A 25,196-nucleotide genomic window follows, 5' to 3' on the forward strand; every position below is an offset into this window, starting at 1 on the left:
TTATAATAGTTCAGGAGTCCTAGTTAGTACGATTAACTTTGAAGCTATTCAATAAATTAGAAGCTAATTTTATCTACTGCTACATAGTAAAGACCACAGTATTTACCAACGTAGATATCAAGTGACTAATACAAAATAGTAAGATTGCAACATGTTCTATCACGGAGCATTTCCATAATAATGTACAATCTGTTCTAAGTAAGTTACGATCACTGTGAATTTAACATAGATATCTCTACTCTAATCTCGACAATACACTATATAACTGTAACAAGTTCAAAATATTCGAGCTCATATCCGGCGTAGAAGCTTACAAATTATAACCTCATCTATCTATAGCATTTACTAAATAACTCCTAGACACTGGGCAAATCCGATGAATACTCCCATATAGGAATATAATGTATTCATCAACAACACTGCATAGTAATCTGGTGATGGACATTCACACTTTCCATCCGGAATCAGTATCAAAGAAGTAGGATAAGTGCTGCACTGAACCGCATAAAATTTCTAGGTATCACAAATATTATTTTAGTGATGACTAACAGCATCAGTTTTACGGTCGGTTGACAAGACAAAATGATCGCAAGCCAAAATCGAAGTTGAAACACTAATAGTAAAAAATTTAAGCCATAAACAATAACATTTAGAAACATGTCCCGTCTAGAGAATATTTCGAGGTATTAATGTTATCCGCTATAGATCAAATACAACTAAATAACGAAACTATTCTAGTAGCAACATTTTATCTAAGTGATAATATAAAAGAGTATCTATCTTAACTATATAATATCATCATAGTAAAAAAGTTAACTGGCATTTAGCTAACCTATTTCGGGATTCCAATTCTAATTTATTTATTATTTTCGCAAATAGAAAAAATGTAATTTGACATTTTGATTTAGGGGAGGTTCGTAAGACATAAAGTTAATAAATATTCCCAAGGTACAGCAGTTAGCAAGTGCAATAGAAATGATGCGATTATCATTCCAGCTTACAAATTTGATTAGCCTAAACGGATAATCATCGTCCTAAGAGAATAAATAAAAATACTGGTTTCGATTACCTGCCATCTCATTCAAATTGGGTGAACATCTTCCACTGTCTCTACATTCACGAGATGCATTCCCTGTAGAAACTGCAACTAATGGTATTTTAGCCTTCCAACTGAAATGCTTATTATCGGCCTGAATTAAAAATTGAAAAGAAGAGACAAATAAGCCGAAGTAATGTAACTGAATGATTGGATAAGATCATATAAATTACGAATCGATGTTGAATTAGTTTTAGACAGTAAGATATAACTTAAAATTAGTGTTTCTTATCATCCTTATTTCATCAAAAAATTGCGCTACATTGCAAAATTTTTGAATAATTCTCCATCATAAGTATTAAATGTGAATGATGTATCATACTCGCGTATCTCTGCCAATGTTGCCCATATAATTCGCTGGAAAAATCATAGAGCCGAATTTAAATCTTCTCCGAAAATAATCTTGTACCTGAAAGTCATTTATTAAATCAAGATGTAAATTACCGCTACTATCGTATTCTATTATCATAGCCGGTATTGAAAATGTTCCTCATAAAATACTATGTTACCAGCATCTATAGTACTACTAGCATATCGCACTTAAAACTTTATGTAGGTATGTTATATGTATGTGAGATATAGATCTGGTATTACAACTTACATCACGATCTCGATAACAGTGAAAGTAAAAAATTAGTAGCCCCTTCATACCAAAATAAATTAAAATACCATAGTCACCAATTAAGTCAATAGTAAAGGTTATTTTGATAGACAGAAAGCTTAGTGATAAAAATTAAACTTGATTTATGACTATAAAATAGGTAAGGACTTGCCTGTGGGCAATTTAATATTGTAAACAAGTAAGCAAAAGCAATATTATCTGTAGCATAATACAAGACACCAAAGATCCAAGATATACCAAAAAGAAAGACTAATGAGATCACGGCTTTTATCCCGATTCTATATTTATAAATGTGCGCACTTCAGTTCTTGATAAGTAATCCACAACTATGGAGAATCAATTTTATACAATTCCTGTCGCAAATCTAGATCGTAGCTATAATATCGCTGTTATCCAGCATTAGTGTTATTTTCTTAGAAAATTAATATTAGGAATGTGTAATTTTGCGCTATACTTTAATTTTTGAATTTCAGATTTTCGGACCATAGCAGTTACTGAGAAAAGCGATCTGATAGCAGCAATCAAAACGGCAAGATTGCACTAAAGCATTCAGTTTAGAACAATAAATCAAAGCATCACTGATTAGTAAGAATATTCGAAACAAATTTTACGCCAAGTTAGTGTTAAGTCAGGTAAGAACGGAATAGGTTAAGAATAAATAACCCACTAATGATACCCAAATCGTCATGGATATTGTCATAATTGCGCAAGATACCAAATTGATATTGAATTGCTAGATAAGATGTAGTTTGTGCATATTTCGATCATTACGTTGGAATAACAGCTGTAATTGCTATCTTACCACAAAGATTATAATGACTGGACCAACGAAAAACCACATTTGAAAACTTGTACTTCTAATCCAACAACTGTTAATATAAATTGCTATCAATATCGATTTAATAGAAACAGAAATTCACAGTTTTCTGTTACAATACCGTTAGTATTGTAAAGTATAAATTTTATAATTTTGGACCTTAAAATGTACTTCAGTAAAAGTAGGTCTTAAATAAGACATTTATATTTTTAGAAGATCGCTATGTATTTGCTGATATACCGATACCTCACTGATACTAAATTTAATAAAACTATTATTAGAGTATTTTAATATTATGATTATGATTGCATGTTTAATGTTATAGTCGCCGAACATTATTCTAGACAAGAGTCTTAGAAAAGTGGGATACCGTAGGAAAATCTGTTTACATATTTACTAGGTTGGTGAACACTTAATTAAGAGATAAAAATAGCAATAATAAACATCTTTAACGCGTAGACGTTTTCTATATAACTAGAGTTTCTCTTAAAATAAAAATAACTGTTGTTAACAACTTTAGTTTAAAACTTGACTTTGTATCTTAAGTTAACTTGTGTTTTCTTGTTCCAACTACTGAATTGTGACATTATCAAGTATTTATAACTTACTAATCTGGATTTCGATATGCATCTAAACCAGATAGCGCTGATATAAGCACTATTACTACTGGAGGTGCTAATATGAGAGCCATTTGAAAAAAATTGTGCGAAAAACAAAAAGACAAACATTACTTAGGATTCAATATTTGCATAGTTATCGGACGGTCTTTTACAATCTTCGGAATGAATAGCTCCTAAATAATTCTAACAATAGGCAATACTACGCTGACAATTAATATAAGATATTAGAACATTAACTATTAGCCGTCCTTATATAACACCATACTAAAGTACACTGGATACCTAAAACTAAAGAAAGTGTGATATCGTTACCTTACTGAAGTAATCGGATACTTTAACCTACCCCATCCTAAAACAAAATAGACCCTTCGAATGTTGGGATTTAGGTTTTTGCGGATAGAAGAAATTTTTTGCAAGAGCGTTAAGGCTGCCATCATCATCCACGTTAAACTAGCCAAATAGAAAAAGTGTAGTCCAATCGCAATCGCAGTACAAAGAAACTAAAATTGAAATAAAAGTAAAATTATTTAAATTGCACTAGTAAATTTCAAGCAATTAATTTTTTACTATGACGTAACAGTAGCCAAGAAGTCTACAACTATCTGAGGGATAATAGCATTTATTATAGTGGTACGAGAATTTGATCTTAAGGACATGAGATGAATCGTTTGCATGCTAAATCTTTAGAATATAGACTATATACGTTTCGAAAGACAGATGCAGGGTAAATACAGTAAACGAATCACTTGATAATCAAAATATTAAAATTTCTGAAAGCCTATATTTGATGATTTTTGCCTAAAAGTCATCATTAATTACCGGTATTTTTGCTGCACGTATACCAACTAAAAATCCACAAATAGATACCGCCATAGCGATAGCTAAATTCAGATGAACGAAGCTCTTTACTGGATCTAGTTTTCTGTTTGAAAATATTAATGAAGACATTATTATTAAGATAGTATCGATATCCATTGAATTTACAGTACTGCAGATCAAGAAATGTTTGCGATTTTAGAAACTTTCTTGCTACCATTCTATTCAATGGATATTATATTATCAATAGCGTGGGTAACATGCAGATCTTATTTATTCAATGTAGATGATTTTATCGATAGTATCGATATCTTTTAAATAAATTATCCTTAACGAATGCTACCGTATGCTTAATCTGAATGTAAGTAGCTTGATCGCTACTGCATATTATTAATAAATTATTGTTGACTAATACATTACTGTTCTCATCCTTTATCTATTCTTTTATTATTAGTAGCATATTATTGTGTTACAGTCATGCATCGCTGAGAATTTAAAATAAAAATTAAAAATAATTTCTCGTCGGCCTTTATTAAAGCTAAAAATTGGCCTTGCACTGTCTTGAATTATTTTATATCGTATTTTACAGAAATCTTACTAACCTGATGCTAATGAATATAGTTATCATGATAAGCAGAGCAAGTAGGGAAATGCTGCAGCCTATGTAAGTGATCCAACGGAGGGATATTTTGTATGGCCTGGCAAGCGCCTAAAACGGTAGTCGATTATTATCAGTTGATGTAACATCGAATTCAGTAAGGTAAGATAGTTTATGATTACATTCAAAATCTTCTAAATTAACTATAGCATCTGCTGGAAGTAAATTGAACTTAAGTCTACAGTAATTTGTGCTTTCTGAAGTGATATAAACTACGCAATAGAGAAAACTATCTTGCGTTCAAGAAAATGTGTAGTTTGAAAACGGTATTAACTAGTAAAACAATGGATAAAGTACTGCCTAAGCAGATTGCAGCTTACGGTATGTTTAATAAACAAATTCTCCGTTAAGCATAAAATCTATAGTAAAAAGATGAGTAATTTGCTGTTTTCTAAAACTATTATTGCCATCTATTATGTCATTGCCTATAAATAATTACACATCGACATTGTCTTTAAACTACGCTTAATTCATCAAAACCCTTAACTTCATTTCTTCTTACCTTAGAACGTTGCATAAGGACCGCAAAATTTGTAAAATGGACTGTCGTGCAGTGTACTTGAGTCGAATTGTATTCCAATAATTCCATTCCGAATTCTGACCAATGACTTTATCATGATTATGCGCGTACATAATGAAGTATGAGCGTCGTTACGATTAGTAAGACAAAATCTTACGATAATACACCTTTGCATGTTAAATTTTATTTAAAGTTTGGAGTAATATTATAATCACAAAATAAAGATACTTTATCCTTTTCAATCGTGGTAGACTAATGTTTGATCTTTCTCTTTTGAGCTACATTTACATGTTTTAGTGTTACATTTGTATTAGTATGGCAGTTAAGTTAACTTACTTCTTCTCCCAATATGTGCATTGATAAGGTGGATTGGCCTAATAGAATAGCAACCGTAATTGTATTAGTTTTTAGTCAAAATAAAAAATAATCAATAAATTAATATGATCAAACTAAACTGACCTGCTGATTTTGTAGCTTAAAGTAGAAATGAACAGGTAATGCAAATTTATCAGCTTGCAGTGGATACACGGAACAAGACAAGAAAGTGGAAATGATGACACTAGAGAAAATTTAAGTAACACTACTTAAAAATATCTGCACTATTAATGAAGTGAAAGAATTTGAAACCTCAATGAGTACCGTAGTCAGTTTTATGTCATATGATTGTGTAAATTTAAACCTATACCTGTCGTTATTGCTTTCATGAGTATTGTTTTTTGCCCAACTTGTGCCTACATTATACGATCTCACTACCACCGTGACAGAATCGTCTAAATGGTATTTATAAAATTATAAGCAAGCGGACTATTATCAAGTTTGGCAGGACAATAAAGTTACATGTATGATTACAATTTGTTCATCCAGTAGTTTCGTAAAATTGGATATACAGTATATTTAAAATTATACTATGAAATAACCTAAAAATATCGTCTGTTCAGAGAAAACTAATTTCAATATTACTTCCGAGTTTTATCAACACAGGTACTATAGATCAGATTACGACTAAAATAAGGATATCACTAAAAATACGATACGCATCAAGTACCCTGATCAGAAAATTGGAAAGCCGAACGGGGAATCTCTACTCCGACTACAGGCTCGTCGGATAATGATAATGCTAAATTAATGGTTGGCTTGGTATCTGATAATGAAATTCCTTGAATGATTAATTCTTTTCATAAGATGAAAGCCACCAGTGGGCAGTGGGATAAATCACAAGAAATAAAAATTAGTTAGTTAAAGTGATCTTACTAACTTGATCATAATAGTTTACTTTATATAAATTCAGTATATCAGCAATAACGATCTCACAAGTACGATTCCATTTTTGAAATAGTAACTTAATCGTAGCAATACTACATATGAAAGCGTTAATATTACGAACTTTTAAGAAACCTAATGATATACATTTAAAATTACAATACGCTATAACAATTTTAACACTAGTTATCTTCAGTAAATACCCGATTGAGGTGTAGCGAAAGTAAATCGCGTAGTAATGTTAGCTTGATGAATTTCTCTTGCCAAATTTGCATCAAATTTATCGATTCGCTTGAAAACAGTATTTTTATTCTATAGAAAGGAATATAGATGTGACTGATCTGGTCAAATATTTATTGTTGCTAGTTCTAATTATCCTATCTCAATCAGTTAAAAGTATCATATACGATCCAAATAAATTATGATTTTATCTCTTCTAGTGTAATGAAATTGGTCTTTACAAAGACAATTTCATTGATGTTTCATTCATTTTGAATGAAACATCAAGGTATGAAACTTTACTACTATGATATTCTAATAGACATCCCTATTTTGCAAACCTTTTCAACTTCATTTCTGATACTTGCCATAAATTGACTGTTAGCAAGTTGTATCTTCGTAATCTATATAATCAGTAAAAGTGTGGGTATTTTAACTTATACAGCGAAATTGAATATTCATTCTTGGTTAATACCATTCTATCATACCCCTATATTGCAACATACATATGTAAATATTATTGTCAGATGGCACTAGGAAGATTTAAGAATCTAATACTGCTTAGTATGTTAATCTTTGTTTGAATGTAATGACTACTAACTTTATTAGATATAAGGTACGGTACTGTATCAGGTTACCCCTAACAGCCAATATACGGTATTTCAATTTTAAAGAAAATAGTGGACAGCCGACTATTTTACGCCACATACTTTACTGCTCTACTATATATTACCATCATATAGTGTGTTTACCAGGTCTCTACATGTTTTAATGACAGTAAATGTATGTATTATTCTTATACTAAAAGTTGTAGAAAGTACTCTACTCATACGTCGGTTTAAATCACATCTTTTTTAATTTTACTTATATGGAAACTTTTTAAACACACCGTACTTTCAAGTTACACAACTGCTTAAATTTTGCTGAAAATACTACAGTAACCATCTAGTCAGTAAGCTTGCTAAAAGTTTTACAGTTACTATACGGTGTTTTAATTTTAAAGATACTAGCTCAGCAGCCCGTCGTTTAATTGCCGACAGTATGCATAAGAAATCTTATGATTATCATTAACCATTTCATTATTCTCGACATCAGGTGCAATATGGCTTTCGCTATCCAAGGACGAAGGCTGATACAGTAGAGTACTTGCGGTTGCTATCGTAATAATAATAATGTAGTATTAATGAAATAGTGAAAGGATAAAGATCATAAGATATTAGGACCAATTAAAATTACACCGCACGATGTTGTAGAAACAGTATAGTCATAACTGCTCTTTAAATTAGAGACGTAAAGAGGACTGAAATCAATGATGATTTATTACCGGTAATAGCTGTAGTGGTGGAAACGATACTCGAACTGTCAGATTTCAACAAATCGGATAAATGTTGATGATGGATAGTTGTACGCTCTGTATCGCACACACTTGCACTTCCAATAGAGATATCATTGGCACTGAAATTATCTATTAGAGCATCCAATGATCTTAAATTATCAACAAGCTTGAAATGAAGTACATAAAAAGCGAAAGTGCACAAATTTACTTGTTGAAGGAAAATGATTTTCAAAGGCACTAGAGCTGATATGAAAGTAGCAAGTATCGGAAGCCTTCAATTGTACTTGACTCGTTGTACTCGCAGGCATGATGATACTCATACCAGAATTATTATTGGTCCGTAAATTACTTAAGACTGATTGATCATGGAAACTTTCGTCATCACTTACAACAATCACACTTGTTACCGAAGTCATTTTAGAAGTTTTATCCATAATACTCGACGAGATAGTGGACAAGGCTAATGAATCCTCGTACGCTTTTGAATTAGCATCAAAATCTAATGTAGTGGTAGCAATCACTTGCGAGGTGCTAGACATGGTTGCAATTTTGTTACTATCAAAATCAACATTAACCAAGAAGCTAGAGGATGAAAGCTGATTATAGATGTTGGTACTGTCTTCACCCACTATCACGCTTGCTGTTGAGATAATATTTTAGAGTATTATTGATATGGACAATAAATAATGTAGATAGATATTTTCACACTTACTTGAATTATAGATGGAATTAAAAATAGCAGTTGGTAGAAATTGCGTTTCGCTACTTGCTATCATGCCAATATTGACTAATAAATTAGACGACAAAGACGAATAATGGTTCTGGCTAGTAGAGCTTTCTCTATCACTAGCTATCTTATTTGTTATTAAGAAAATATTCACTTCATTATCAGCGACAGAAACGGATGATATTGATGGATCCTCGTTCTTGCTTGAAGTAATAATCAAATTTAAATTACTAGATGGTAGTAACTGTGATCCACCTGTAGTCGTGAAAGTCGAATTACTAGTATAGCTGTTACTCAGTAATAAGCTAGATGAAGTTGAATGATCATCTCGGACTACTGAACTTTCTTCATCATTACTACTATAGCTGCTACTAAGTAATAAACTAGATGAAGTTGAATTATCATCTCGGACTACTAAACTTTCTTCAGTACTAACTATCGTTTCTGCTGTTGAAACGGTCTCGATATTACTATCAACAGCCAAAGAGGACAATGATGGAGACCCATTTACATACTTAGCTGAAGTCAATAATTCTAATTCACTGGAAGTACTGTCGCTTAGGATTCTAGTATTGGTGGATAAGGTAGTCAATGATGATGATAGTAAATTTATGCCATTATTTTCAGTATCCCATCGCACAGTTATAGAAGTGGATAGATCTAACTGACCATTAGCAGTTGTTGTTAAAATAATATTTTCGCTGATTGAAGTTGACATCTCCACAAGGGAATTTAGTTGGCTAGTAGAAACAGTTGACGTTGCTGAACTTGTGCAGGTAATACTTGAAGAAGTGGAAGAAGATACGCTAATTGGTCTTTGACAAATGTATTTAAGATCAGTAGCACAGTCATCATCACGCCAGTAAAAATTTGATGAATCAAGCTTGACAATATGAACACATCTATTGCTAGCATTCATTGGATAATTAGTCTTCCAAAACTGTGAACCAGTTGTAACACTTCGACCAGTTGCCATCCAGTAATAATCGCTGATGACATTGTATCCCGATCTATCTTTTAACCCTATCCAGTAATTTGCTACAGATTCTAGAATTTCATCTAGGTTTCCATGAATTGTAGGGGTATTGTCAACTGCTAAGTCACCACCAGGAAATACTTGACAAGCAGTCCGGGCATTATCAAAAGATTTAATAGTTGAAAAACCCTTAAAACAACCATCAGCTATTCCTGTCCATCCATCAGCACATTCTTCTGTTCATAACAGATTTGATAATTAGCTAAAATTTAAAATTTCGTATTCTACTGCATTTTAAACATATTAACAATAAAGTTACGTCTAGAAAGTTAGGATCAGTCACTTGATTACAGAAAGTGTAGTACGACCGCATTGTCTAGATAAGCGCAGAAAATTACTCTTTTCAATTTTAAACTAAAGGTTACCCAAATCTTAGAATGTCGAATAAAGTTACTGTGTTACTAAAGATTAGCTTCATTTTCATCAATCTCATCATACAAGAAGACTCTATAACAAAAATATAACTAAGTCTTGGAGGATAAGATTTACCGAAAAGAGATACATATTTAGAAATTTATCAAAAGCTAATTGAGCTCAATATTTACCGATATTATTACTACTATGGATTGATCTCACTCCCTCTTAAACTACACTTATGCTAATTTTTAACTTACTACCCTAGTTATGTCATAATTATCGCTATTGTAACCTTACTTTGTCTGTATTATCCTACAGCCAAGGTTATTTTGAGTATTTTCTATAGTATATCAGGGCATCATTTTCAGTAATCAGACTTGCTATAACGTAACTTAGTATGGGATTATAGATTCTTAGCCATGATTAGTATGATTTACGATAGCGTAACTTTCTATATTTATCTTAAGATATATTTAGTAGATCATAAGCATAAACTGTAGTGGAAAATTCTATGCTGCAGTATCGATGGGTATATACTGTACAGTAGCTTATCGAGTAACTATAAAGGTTAGAGGTAAAAATAAAACTATAATTTATATATTAAAACTTGTTCAGTTCATCGTACTCTGACTGATACAAATAGTGTCTACGTAAGTACTGTAGTAGTTTTTGTATTGGATTAATGAAGGGCCGTTGTAAAATACTGCTACTAATATTAATCTGAATAAATGTAAAATATGGTAGAATATGCGATGCTGATTGTAACTGCGAATGTTACGAAAAGTATATAAGCTGGCAACTTAGATTATTCTAGAAGTTCTTTCTAGAAGTACTTAGTCCTTAGCACTATGTACATCGCTTAACCTTCATTTCTATCACGGGCAAACAAACAAACTTTCATTGTTATATATGCAAGAGTTATTTTTCCTCACCAACATTGTTTAAAGCTAATATCTACTTCATTAATTCTTTCTTGCTAGTATAATAAATCTGTTTTTCTAATAATTGTAGTTGTCTTTACAATTAATATATGTAATCATTAGCTATGGTTTCCTTACATCAAGAAAGCAAATCATTCAAGAATAAACTAATCAAGTACTCAGAAATTTAATCTATTAGTATATTTCTGTAATAAATCCGATATATAATTACTTAGATCTTATATTGAGCAATGCCAACTTAACTAACCTTGAGCATTTACTGTCATCACGATGATGCAAAAGACCTAAGTAAATTAAGATAATAAAATCAATTCACATAATAGAAAGTAGCAGAAATTTATTAATCACGCCGTACAATTTTAGGCTTTTGCGGCAATTTATTCCATCATAATTATAATTCTAAATATTTAATTATTACGGTGTTGCCTTGCCGTTAAGATAGTTTAATAAGTACAGTAGTAGCCAATATAGAAAGTATCCATATTTGTAGTGCTAGGCAAGATAAGTAACGACTAAACGTGGATGTTATTTGTGATAGTTCATTACAGATTTGATAAAGATTGTTATTGTGTGATAGACGTAGTAAAATGATTCAAGTTTTAGTTGATGATAGTTGAATTAGACAACCTACATGCTTAGATTAAGATTATGTATGAGTAAGGCATTCAAAATATTTACTGATAAAAAGCTACGTAAGGAACTTCTCAGTTTAAGATGTTTCTCCAAGTAATAATAATAATGCTGTTGTTATTTACAAATTAGACGGTTTCTATACAAACGGGAACATTTGAGTTGAGTTGTATGGTGAAAATTTGTAGATGTATCTTTGCTAATATAAGTTTTATCTTCGCTGTATTTTGCTGTATGTGTTTAAGGTTAAGTAAAAGGGCGTTCTAGTCAGTAGCTACTTATGGGCTTTTACTGTACATTACCTTATCGTAGAGTTGAAATTGCGGCATCAATACAGCGAAGAGACTCAATAAATTGATGAAACAGATATTGTAGAATTATCGTAGCGCTAAATATTTGCATAGCGGTCAAATTTGAGGTCATAATCTATCGATCAGAAAATAGTATGGCTTTAAAGTAAAATGAATAATTTATTAGGTATATCATGGAATTATTATAGGGTAAGATTACATAAAACTAGATAAAAAGCGAATTAGCTATAAACTATGAGAAATTTTTAATTATTAGCTTCGAAAATTTAAAAATGTTACAATGCTATCAGTATCGTAAAGCATAAATCTTATAATTTATCAACCATTATCTACTTGAGTAGAGGTATGTCCCAGGGCATTTATATACTTAGAAAGTCCACATGTAGTTGTTATGTAGCTTATTATTGTAAAATTTAGTAGAAACTATCATGAGTATGTTTGATAATGTGTACGTCTGTAACTTACTTGTCTGGTGCTGCGACTTCAGAACATTACTTTAAACAAGGGAAGTATAAAGAGTAAGATAATGTAGGAAAACCTATTTGTATATTTACTAGTATTATAAATCCCAAGTTAGGAATAGTGATAGTGAAAATAATATGTTTTTGTTGACTATATTTCCTATTTAACTCGGATCTTTTCGTTTAATAAAAATTTACTAAAACTATACGAGTCTTGTCGTAGCCAAGACTTTGATTCTGTGTTTCAATGATAAGAAGTTCTTTCTATTACAACGATGGGCTGTGGCAAAAAGACATTGCTAATAGAATACCTACAACTAAAACTCATATCACTGCTTCAGAATATTCAAAATTACACAATAGCCAACTTGATATGATCAGATTTTAGTTGGGTTCTTAGCTATAACCTTTAATATTTGCAAAATAAGCAATTACGCGTGTAATAGTAGTTAAATTGTATACGCTCATATATATATATATTGCTATAGAAACGTAAGAATATAAGTATGAGTCTAAAAGTGGATATGGACTTGAAATAAAATACTTTAATCTTAACTGAGGTAAATAGTGCTTCATTTAAAGCATAGAATATCGGAATAAAATTAATTAGTAAAGAGAACGCGAAATAATTTACTAGCCGTATCCGAAGTATTCGCCATTATTACCATAAACCTTAAATAATATAAAGTAAAATATTAAAAATGTCAAAATTACCAAAATAAATAATATTCGATTTATTCGGCTAGAGCGAAGGGAGATCATTATTGCAGCAACTTGGTAATAAGAGATATTAACGATATACTGTATTAATTCAATACTATTTGTTCACATCTACGTGCTATCTAAACTATATATGATATACTGAACACCTAAAATATTCTACTTTTAATTCTCTTAGCACTATCATGAGTTAAATAATTTGCAATATTTACTTATAGTAATAAGTCCACTGAATTTGGGCATCATCAACAATAAAACAACATCTGGAGTATACGTCAGACCAAGAATAAAGAAGAAAACTGTTTGATAAAAATATATTTTTAGGCAGTATAGCAACCGAGAGCATTGCCATGTTAGATGTAAATATTGTTTACTGTAATCTGTAATTAAGTAATTGATTTTGAGCATCAATGCAACAACATCATTACTTTATGATCATTCTTGAACACCTGATATAACATTGATACAATTGTGCAAGTAATTTCAGAAATTGTTTCAAAGAATGACGCATTGCATTAATTTTTTTCTTTTCTTTAAGTGGTGATGCATCTGTGCGGAATATCCGATACGATAATCTATTATATGTACTGATATGATTCCAATTGAGATGTAGATATAAATACTGGAGTACCGCATTGAATTGTGGTATAACCGATCACGAAATTACAAAATTGCTAGAAAATAAGAACTTCTTCAGATCTTTATACAACATAATCTACACACAACTCTACTCTAGCCGAATACAACTACTAGAAAGACTTCTAGACATAATTACTGAATAATCAAAAATTGCCTACTTAAATGCTCTTCGTAACATTTGCAGTTACAATCCGCACAGCAACAATTAAATTTGTTTATGCGTTTACTAGGGTGATGAAGGCTGAATGAAGAGATAGAGATAGCAATAATAACATGTTTATGCATAGAAGTTTTCCATACAACCAGAATTTTTCTTGAAAGAAAGATAACTGATATTAATGACTTTAGTTCTAAACTTGAATTTAAATCTTAGGTTAACTTGTATTTTTCTTGTTCTATCTACTGAATTGTAGCAGTGCTATGTTAATTAGCAGATTTAGCTATTAAAAATGAATTAATGACAGTATCATCGATAGATTAAGATAAGCTTTCTGCCTTGGGAAGAAATTATGAATAACTAGTCTAGAAGACATCTCTAGAGTGTAACTGTCTTTTACATCAAATTAATACTGTGCACTAACATTATTAGGTTCTATTAATTATAGATGAAATTACAGCATGATGTTTAAGAAATAATGCGATCCGATTTCTAAATAATAAGTTCTGGTATTGATTTATAAATAGAATGCTTAGGTGATAATTAATAAACTTTCTTCTAGTACGAATCTTCATGGATAACTCTTGATTTAAGTTGTTTCTAAAGAATACTCTAGTTTCCATCCGCTGCTTATTTAATAGGATAACGTTTATTAAGCTTTTTTGCATTTATGGTTTACAGATTTTTTCGCTAGTTCTTTAAACGTACGAATACTTTTCCTTAATCAATGCTAATTCACGAATTAACAAATAACTAGGAATATATACTACAATATCATTGCGTACGTATAGGAGAATTGATTCAAAAAATATGCAACCTGATTTCGATGATCAACATCGTAAATTTACAAAATAGAATATACAGTATACAGTCTTCTAATACCTCGAATAAATCAAACTTCTTAATAACTAATCATTAATTAACGATTTACATTATAAATATACTACATCAGAAACTGAAATGTATCTTACTGTCGATCCCAATACTATCTTGTAATGTAACTTAGTATTGTGATTGTAGACTGTTAGCCATGCGTAGTATAATGTACGGTAGATATTTATCCTAAGAGATATTTGGTAGCTGTAACTATAGACTGTAGTGGTAGAGACTCTATGCTAGAGTACAGATGACTATATACAGTAAGCTGTTGAGTTACTAATATGGCTATAGGTAAAAATAGAACTGTAAATCATTTATTAGGATATGGTTAATTCATTGTACTTTGGCTGAGGTGAATAATGTCTACGTAAGTACTGTAGTCGTATCCGTATTGGATTAATGATGGTCCGCAGTAGAATAGTCTTTCTAAGAATAGTTTAACTATGTGTAAAATAAGGTAAAAGGTTGCCATGCGGATTGTAGCAGCGAATGCTACGGAAAGTATAAAAGCATGCAACTTTAGATTATTCTGTTAGTTGGTTCTAGAAGTCTTTAGTAGTAGTATTCGGCTAAAGTAGAGCTGTGTGTAGTTAATCTTTGTATAAGATTCAATAAAGCCCTTATTTTTCTAAAATTTGGAATTTCGTGATTGGTATATATCACATATATATATCAAGAAATATAATAATTCAGTTAAAATTGTTTACGATGCTTATTAAATGATCTTCACTGCCTTTATTGCCTAAGAAGATTTTAAAATATTCTATTTTAAAGAAAATTTATATTATATCAAGGCATGTATTGTTAAAGGTCTATACACAATTTCAGTTAGCTTCGAATATTAGTTACTACTTATTTATATCATCGAGAGTTATAGTAATGTGCATAGCTAGACGATTAGCAAATAGGAGCCTCAACTAAGCTAGTAATTCAATGGGATTTCTAATATTATATTCAATCCGTATAGTATAGGTACCTGTCACAAACTTATGTTGCGAACTACTACAATAAACTAATAGATTACTTATGCCTTGCTCCACTACACCTGGAGATCTACTGTATGGTAGTTCTTTACTACTTTCGGTCACACAGGGATAAGACTGTTCTAAAAGATTAGTATAGTTTTTATTAGTAGAGTAGCCTAGTACCTTCTCGTACACGATCTAATAAGGAACTCAGGAACTGAGCATTCGCTCGTCCTTTTATACCATTCCACTAAATTTATGGTGCACACATAGTAACTTGACAATATAAGATTTACATGATTTGTATACGCGATAATCGCACGATAAGTGCGCGATAGTCACACGATAAATGCGCGATAATCACACGATAAATGCATGATAATCGTACGTACGTAGCGGGTGCTAACGTATCGCCATTATTAATATCTACTGTATGTAGGCTCTACTAATTAATTGCAAATACAATTATGCCTTTTGTCGTCTAGCAATCTAGACATTAATATTATTAATTTCAATTACGCTTACCAATATGATCCATTAGCTAAATACTGACAAAATCTATTTAATTAGCAAGTACGGTGCTTTGCTCCGTAACAGTACCATAACTACAGTAGTACTATTAAGTGCATCAAAATTATGCTAAAGCACCTAACATTATTAGAAAAAAGTATTACTAATTTAATATTTTAGTAACTCTATTTAAAAATAATAAATTATTATCAATTACCTCTAACATTATCCACAGATGATGGAAATCGTACTGATATATCCTCTTTCAATAAATCTTTCATCTTGCAAACGGACTGGCATTATGTATACTAATCAGTTGTGATCGTTCACTAGACCATTGAAAACAACATGCAAATGAATATAGCATAGCAAGAACAGAATAAAAAGGGACATTTGTTAGTCAGTAGGTCTGTAGGCACTTTTTAATTATTTTTAACTTCATGACAAGGTTTGGGAAAAATACCATAGCTTTCGTTAAATTCTTTAGCCAGAGTCATTTCTTTTAATTTTATTTTATAATTTAACCAGTTGATCAAATTGATCTTGAACTACTATGTTACATGCTTTAGAAGAGACAATAATTTGATAAATATTTAGGTGTTGCTTTCATTATAGCTTTCTTAACAAGTCTAATCATGAAGACGAGTTAATTAATGACCAATCGGTTTATCTTATTTGAATGGCTTTTAAAAGAACTAGCCCATTGATTCGTTAGCCACATGTGCCCTTTACGAAAATCTTGAACGCTGTCGAATTCGCAAACTGTGAACAGCATTGTTTTGCTTCTTCCTTCCTGTTAGCTCCAAAATACTGGTATAAGAATTAATTAAGAAAGGAACCCCCCCCCCCAAATTCAGTTAACACCTGAAACGAAGACTAGTATTAAAAGACTGAAGGAAGAAATCGGGAAAGAACCAGTACTGCAGCTAATACAGCTCGGGCCATAATTTGTGTTACAGACTTACGCATCTGAGAGAGGAATATGAGTAGCAGCAAGTCAAACTGATGAAGATTGAGAAGGGGGACCTGTGCTGTTTATGAGCAAGAAATTTCTAAAGCCAAGAAGAACAAATTCTACGATAGACAAAGAATGTATGGTGGTTGTGCAGGCTGTGAAGTCGTTCTACACTTATTTGAATGACCCAGAATTTTTCTTGCGGACCGAACAAAAGCCTTTAGTGTAGCTTATAAAAAGTGAAGAATAGCAATTAAAGACTAATGACATGGGCCATGTATCTGTGTCAATTCCGTATGAAGATACGATATCATCCAGGAAAAGAACATGGAAATGCAGGCGGACTCTCAAAGTTAAATGAAAGTTTTAGAACTGAAGCCGTTAACGAGTGTTAGTTTGATTGATGTTATAATTTTCAAGGATATAAAAATTATAGAGGTGACCAATGTAGTGATACATGCCATGTTTGATTATAATGATAGCTATATTTGGTAAACTTAGGTTACTAAGAATAGATGTTATCGTAATATTAATATTAGATGATTGCTAACTACTATATTAGAAATAGTTGATAACTAATATTAGTTAGTTAACTAATTATGGTACAAAATTCATGTGACATGATATATGCTGTAATTATAAAGATGCCCAACACCGATAGGTTTTGGACATTAACAGAAGAGTAGCTTATCTTAAGTGGAATGATTCGGATTATAGAAGATAATGATGTTCTATTTGAGGAAAAGTATTCTGTTTGATGACTCAAATCTGATTGTAGTTAATTATGTTGTTATAAATGGATTTAACGCAATGTATTTAAGAACTGTGGAGATGAGCTCACATTAAAGACTTCTCTTCAATTTGAGTTCGGAATATTTTAGATTTTGGACTAGGTTCTTGTAGTAATTAATTTATTGCTCTATATTCTTAAAACCTTGTAATAAAGCCTTTTAAAAATTCCATTTGGCAAAAGCAGGTATAGTGAGACACTTTTATTACATTTTTTGAACGTTGTGTGATACATTAAATATTTGCTTCATTTCAAGAACTCTAATTTTGAATTTGAGAATTGCAAATTCTAGTTAAAACCCACCCATGGTTGTGGAGGGTAGCTGGAGAATTCCATAATTGCAATCATAGCAACACTATAATCTAAATTTTTTAAGCTATAAACTGTCCTCAAGTAACTTTATTTCCTACGTGATATTTACATATTATTTTTAACTATTGCTATTGATAATTGAATTGAAAAATTAGGTCTACTTGTAAACTTAACATATTTGCCGTCCGTAAGGTAACCTAAACTGTAAAAGTTAAGTCAATGTAGACTGCAATGAGCCATGTAATATCGGAAAACTTGAATAAAATTTTTAAAATTTAGAAAGCCAATAATAAACCAAATAGTTGTTTAACGAGTTACTGATTTAATTTAAGTTCGTCCACAAGTATAGCAATATTACAAAATTTCAGATGTATGTCACTATGTATTTATTAAGTATCGATGGGATTTATTTTCATAAAAAACGTTCCTCTACCGTAAATAATCATTTCTTAAGAACGTGATATTACAGCACTATTTCAGTGCTATCAGCCTCTATAGCGACCTTAATTTCGAGATAAAATGATCAAGGTATAGCGCTATCTCACAAGCTGTAATTATAAAAAAATAAATCTTGCTTCATTGTTTTACTATGACTGCTTTTTGATGTATGTCCTTTGAAGCTAATAAATCCTGCGTAATGTAAAGATTATAAAAAGTAACCTTAATCACTTAATTCTCTTATACTCTATTTCAATTTCCTGGTGCTATTTTTCTGTTTGTTAAAGTAGCAGTTTCTTCAAATAGCTAGTCATGCAACTGAGTTGCAAATTACTACATCTATATAGCATAAAATTGCTGTGCTCTAAGAGCGAATGAAATGGAAATGATGAAGCAAACCCGACTGCTTAAATATCAAGTCATTTACCCCTGTCTTCGACTGTCCTTGACGAAGACAAAAATATAGGATTTGACTGGAGTCCTTATGGTAGTCCTGGAAAAAGTTCATCGTGTGAACGTACCTTAAGAACCCTTTCATTACGTGCTAACCTCATATTATATTATACTATAAGAGGTCTGTCACAAACCAGCTTCGTAACAAGGATAACTTAAAACAAATCTCTAAATTACTATAGTCTCCGGGATTCAGTATCCCTACTCACAAGAATTTAGACGCCTTAGATTCTACATTAAACTCAACTAGACAATTGATAGCTACTTTATTCAACTATCTAACGGGCTTATATACCCTTCTACACCAGCTAACATTCACGAGTCATATTATAAAATACTTAGGTGAGAACATCTACTAACTAATTTTTCACAGTCGGACTACAATATGTCCTTTTACAGAATCATTTCAGTGCACATTACAGCACAGCATTAAATTTACTGTAACACATCTATAATTAGAGTAATTCCTATTGTAAGTAACTAGTTGTAATATATTATCACTATATTATATTAACCAAATTAAGATAGCCATTTCTTTACGGTAGTTCGTACACTGACAAGGTCATAAAATCGAAACTGTCCAATATTAGTGAAAGAGTACCGGTACTGAAATTATAATATATATAATTAAAAACACAATTTCATATTATTATTTAAGTGCCGGTAGTACATCATATTGAAAGAAAGCTAATCACCGATTAAATCGAGGACTTGCATTGCTTAAGATATCACGAAATGGAAAATGTGTGGTAATAATATGACAACAGCAAATGTAATCGCCATTAATGAAACATTTTCATTACCAGTATTTACTGTACTTATAAACATTGTTTCACTTATCTATTAAATATTCTATTACAGAACCAATGATTTATGGCTATAGAAACCAAAGTGAATAAAATTAAGTAGCAGTCTTTCCAACCTAAATACCCATAATACATTCAATTTACGGGTATAGTTGATATAATGAGATTTTAAGATTAGCCTATCTAATATCTAACCGGCACTTTTTAAACTTTAAATATGTCTAGTATACAGCATAAAGTCTAAGCAACGCCGATGACAATTTAACTGCGTAAACATGCCTAACCTTCCCTCTTAGATTAAATGCCGATTAATTCATAGCTTTAATATATTCATTTCGCACTATTAACAGTCATTAGGGTTGACAGTGCCCTTTCTAAAGCACCTATTCAAAATACTGAATAACTCATCGTACATTATCGGAAGTCCGATAGCTAAAATTTTGACTTTTTTATTTGCATGCACTGCATAAGATACAATATTGTATCTTAACCTACTGAAGTTCAACTCTTAATTAAGACAGCTGACAGATAAAATCTTTTCCTTTACGGTATTTAGAATTGAAATAATCGCTAAGAAATTACAGAGAATCGATCATATTTTGATAACAATTTCATCACATCACATGGAATTTCAGAGTGGCATAACGAAGGCATTAAATACTGTCTTGCATAACTGAGCAACTGAATGAAGCAATTTATAAGATATATGGCTACTTGGTATTGCATACTATGATACTTTATGAGCAATATAGATTTAAGCCCTGCAGGTGTTAGCCCTCTGGTACAATTGATTATAGAGCTTATAATAATTATAAACCACTATTTTCTAGGAATGATATTAGTTTAACATAATACATTAAGATTATATCTACGAGATCATCGATAATTTTAACAACAAACATTACACAGAGCAATTGACGTAGAAAATTGTTTGTGTGTTATGATCATCTATTTTTAATTTTAAATAGCATACTAAGCGTTACAAATTTTATCAATACAATAAAATCTAGAAGAAGAAAATTGCTATAAATAATATTCTATATTCTATAATATGACTTAGTACATCAAATAATAAACCTTATAAATTGCATGAGTATTAAGGAGCATATAGGAAAAAATTACTGTAGTGCAGTAGACAATATCGTATGGACTCTGGCTTTACAATTGATTGATAATAACATGGTAGTTGACTAAATCTCGCAGCATTAATAAATAGAATTAGTATGGACACAGACTGCTGCATCCTAATAGGCTATGTTTCGTAGCTTATATATTCTATTTGCCAATACTATGAAAGATAATTATTGCGAGTGAAATTTCTTTTCTATAATTTACATCTCAGAAGACAGTATTAATTGCATATTGTAGTGTAAAATAGCTTCAAAGGTCATTCCAATATGCCTAATTAAAGATGACTAACAGCATCTGCCATATTGTTAACTGACAAGGCAGGATTATCGCACGCCGAAAGCAAGGTAGTAGCACTAAATGGAAAAAAATTAAATCATAATTCAAGACATTAATTATACCTCTTAATCCATGAGATAACCATCTTCGTAATCAATAATGTCTACTTTAAAATACCACATATAAGAATAGCATTCTATGTCGTCATTTGACTGAAATATGTAATATAAAAAATATGTTTGTCCTAGTTTTTCTCACCTGTTCGATGAATCCTTTCTTACAAATTCTACAGCTATCAATACAGCAATAAGAATCAGAAGATTAATTTTAGAAAATTATTTAAAATGAATACTTACGAATTATGAAACTAATAAATATTTCTTAACTAATTATCAGTAGTATGGATAAGCTAATATTTGCTGTAGTCTTAAAAATGTGATTATTATAAACCGATAATTGCTAAATGAATAAATGAACAATTGTATTTGAGTCTGATACCTGCAGTCTTATTTTGACTGAATGGAAATCCTCCAATATTCTTGCATTCGTAAGATGCATTGTCTGGAGAAATTGGACGCACTGATATTTTAGTAGTATGGCTGAAACGCGTGTTTCCGAGCTAAGTTAAAACGTCGCAAATAGATTAATACGTATGTTAGAGTTCGATAAATGAAAGATAAATACGATAAAGTAGATTTTATTTATTCTAATTTAGTGTCGTATTCGCTAGTTAAGAATCTAAGCAATCTAATTTCATCCCAAAGCTAAGCTATATAGTAGTACAGAACCGGCTTATCTTAAGACATTAAAAATTAGTAACAAGTCATACCCGAATATTTCTGCTACAATCGACATTGGAGCGCATTGGAAAAATCATGGAACTAAGTTTGAACTTCTTCCGCATATAATCTTTTATCTAATAGTAATCGAATAAGTCATAATGTAAAGCAACGTTGCTGCTATCAATTCTCATCATTTACTGCTATTTTAATATTATGACCTGTATAACTGCTCTTAGTATTTTATCGATATTTAGTAAGTAACTTGACAAGCTTTACTTTATCGCTGGAAGATTTCCCACTTTACTATACGTTTACAATTATAATTTATGTGTACATAAAAGAGATTAGAAAGCATGATCAATAACTTACCTCGCGATCTCGAAAGCAGTGAAAGTAAAAGATCAACAATCCCTTTACACCAAAGAAAATAACAAAATCATTAATAGCGTTAAATAAAGAGGACCAATACTTGGGGTGTACGGAAAGTTAACAGAAAGCTAACAAAAAATAAGATTATGAGTGCTAAACAGGCTAAAAGCATACCTGTGGACAGTTTAATATTGTAAACAAGTAAGCCAAGACAATATGGTTCGTAGCATAATACAAGATACCAAATATCCAAGATATACCAAAGAGAAAGACCAAGGAAGTTACAGCTTTTATTCCGACCCTACGCGAAATCGTTGAAAATACCCTGATTAGACTATCATATTACTTGTTGTTATACAACTATTAGGGAATACTTGCGCCTTTAATTTTTAATAAGGTCAAATTTACACTTTTTACAGCTACGTTTTACGGTTCTAATGTATATGATTATGTTAATGTAGTGTATTTAGAATATACTGTAACTATATTCTCCTCAAAAATATAGACATGTTGTATTGCTCTTATATTTAGACAGATCTACAGTCCGCTTACTCTACATTCATATATAGACTACTGTATTTAGTTATTACGGTACTCGCTGTTTTCTACAATCATCTGCTATTTTGTAACCTGTTATGGTATATGTTGTATCTAATTCCACAATCCTATTCTCTGCATGTGCTCTATCTTTAAAACTATAAATACCGGCGATTTCTACCTCAGAGTTCGTTAGCCTCTCAGTTAGTCTTCTAGTTAGTCTCTCACAGTCTAATACTTCTACTCGTTACTCACGACAGCTTGCACGCTGATCTACCGTAACTACCTCACTGTACTTCACATTACTAACCTACAATAAAGCATAACTTTTATAAACCCTTGTTGTAATAATTGTAAATGGCGACTAAATCTCAATCCTCTGAGATATTGAACCCTCCATCACAGTTAACATCTTAGCAATTAAATTCAGGAGGGATGAATTCTTTATCATACTTGAATTTTTGAATTTCGGACTTTCGGACCATAGCCTTAATAGAGAAAAGTGACCTAATAGCGGCAACTACTACCACCACGTTCCACTAAAATATCCGGTGAAGATAAAAACTATTGAAATTTAGCCTAATGCTAGCGTAGACTATGTCACAAACTATATAGCTAAAACTGATTAATTGTAGATCAAAGACAAATTGATAATACTTTAAATTTGCAAATACTGTACGAAGTAAATATTAAATATTGGTTAGCCTGTTGATAAGATACATTTTACTGATATTTCAAGCCTTGCATGAAATATGACTATCTTCATTATCTCACCGCAACTATAAAAATAATTGGACCTACAAAGAACCACATTTGAGTAGTAGCATTTCGAATCCAGCAACTGTCAAAAGCGATGTTCAATTAATTACATGTTAACAGATATATGAGTACACGATCATCGTTTATTCATGCTAAAAACTTACTAATCTCGATTACGATAGGCATCAATCCCAGTAGATGCGGACACAGATACTACAATAGCTGGAGGTGCTAAGAGCCATTTACAAACATAAATAAAAAATACTTCAATTGTCTCAGCATTTGTATTAATAAATGACCTATGATACAAATGTCAAACGAAATTACTTCTTACACTTTCTTAAATTAAATAGATTAATAATAATTATCGATAATCAATTTACTGTACTAACAGTAAATATTCAATTTTAAAATAATATTACAGCTACTGCGATTTACGGATATATCTTTTATACGCACCCCAGCCGAAAATAAAGTAAACCCATCGAAGGTTCGGATCCATATTTTTGCGTACGGAAGAAATTTTGTGCAAAAGTAGTATGGCTTCCATCATCATCCACATTAAACTAGCCAAGTAGAAGAAATGCAACGTAATCGCAATGATGGTGCAAGTAACCTATTATTAAAAGAAAGTCACAATTATTTCATTATAGCCAATTCCAAGAATTCCAAGAAATCCAAGTGATGCTCTTGTAATAAATGTCATCTTATACGTTGAACATATCTAGAAATAATAGTAATGCTGATCATTTGCACGCATAATATTATTTAATCATTAAGAGATCTTAAACTTATCATGATCAATCTTTAGCAAGCTTGGTCTTTAAGTATCAGTAATACGTACTTAGAGAACAGATAGAGGCCGTGCATCCAAATTATCATAAATTTTATCACTCGTATTCTAATATCTTATAATATCTTAAAATTTTTTTACAAGGCATTATTTTATTTATCAGCTTTCTATTAATGAGCAATTACCGGCAGGCTAGCTGCATTCATACCAGCTAAGAATCCACTAATACATATCAACATAGCAATAGCCAAATTCAGATGAATAAAGTTCTTTACCGTATGTAATTTCCTAGAATCAATTTTAAGAGAACTGTTCTGATTAAAAATTTATAGATAAATTAATTAATATAATACCCGTGCCGTTGTTACGGTACTGTCTTCCCGATTAAGTGATTATTGAATAGTGAATAATGAATACCTTAGAATAGTCTAGGTAAGGTCATATGTTATAATATTTAATTTTGCTAGCCTTGTACTATTTAATTCTTTACTATAGTAG

General features: G+C 31.2%; 2 protein-coding genes across 2 annotated transcripts in view; both read right to left on the minus strand.

Annotated features, from left to right (window-relative positions):
- Positions 1-11,984, minus strand: TRIADDRAFT_60118 (uncharacterized protein; the record flags this gene model as incomplete). The annotated part of the gene is made up of 20 exons (XM_002116195.1): positions 1-44; positions 1,070-1,190; positions 1,419-1,505; positions 2,521-2,603; positions 3,499-3,655; positions 3,975-4,077; positions 4,574-4,680; positions 5,132-5,237; positions 5,486-5,523; positions 5,609-5,708; positions 5,835-5,919; positions 6,401-6,544; positions 6,613-6,721; positions 6,970-7,032; positions 7,701-7,783; positions 7,953-8,093; positions 8,173-8,604; positions 8,677-9,903; positions 11,273-11,309; positions 11,958-11,984. The coding sequence occupies 20 exons, from the start codon at positions 11,982-11,984 to the stop codon at positions 1-3; spliced, it is 3,294 nt and encodes a 1,097-aa protein (XP_002116231.1).
- A 9,472-nt stretch (positions 11,985-21,456) lies between these two features.
- Positions 21,457-25,196, minus strand: part of TRIADDRAFT_60119 (uncharacterized protein) — a gene marked incomplete at both ends in the record, with an annotated part of 13,056 nt that continues 9,316 nt past the window's right edge. The window contains 11 exons of the mRNA XM_002116196.1: positions 21,457-21,535; positions 21,717-21,750; positions 21,957-22,077; positions 22,288-22,374; positions 22,610-22,651; positions 22,784-22,910; positions 23,600-23,685; positions 23,921-23,987; positions 24,070-24,204; positions 24,365-24,471; positions 24,884-25,012. Of these exons, the coding sequence (XP_002116232.1) occupies positions 21,457-21,535; positions 21,717-21,750; positions 21,957-22,077; positions 22,288-22,374; positions 22,610-22,651; positions 22,784-22,910; positions 23,600-23,685; positions 23,921-23,987; positions 24,070-24,204; positions 24,365-24,471; positions 24,884-25,012 (1,014 nt within the window). The remainder of the gene's footprint in view (positions 21,536-21,716; positions 21,751-21,956; positions 22,078-22,287; positions 22,375-22,609; positions 22,652-22,783; positions 22,911-23,599; positions 23,686-23,920; positions 23,988-24,069; positions 24,205-24,364; positions 24,472-24,883; positions 25,013-25,196) is intronic.

The sequence above is a fragment of the Trichoplax adhaerens genome, genomic scaffold, assembly GCF_000150275.1.
Source record: "Trichoplax adhaerens TRIADscaffold_14 genomic scaffold, whole genome shotgun sequence".
Lineage (NCBI taxonomy): Eukaryota > Metazoa > Placozoa > Uniplacotomia > Trichoplacea > Trichoplacidae > Trichoplax > Trichoplax adhaerens.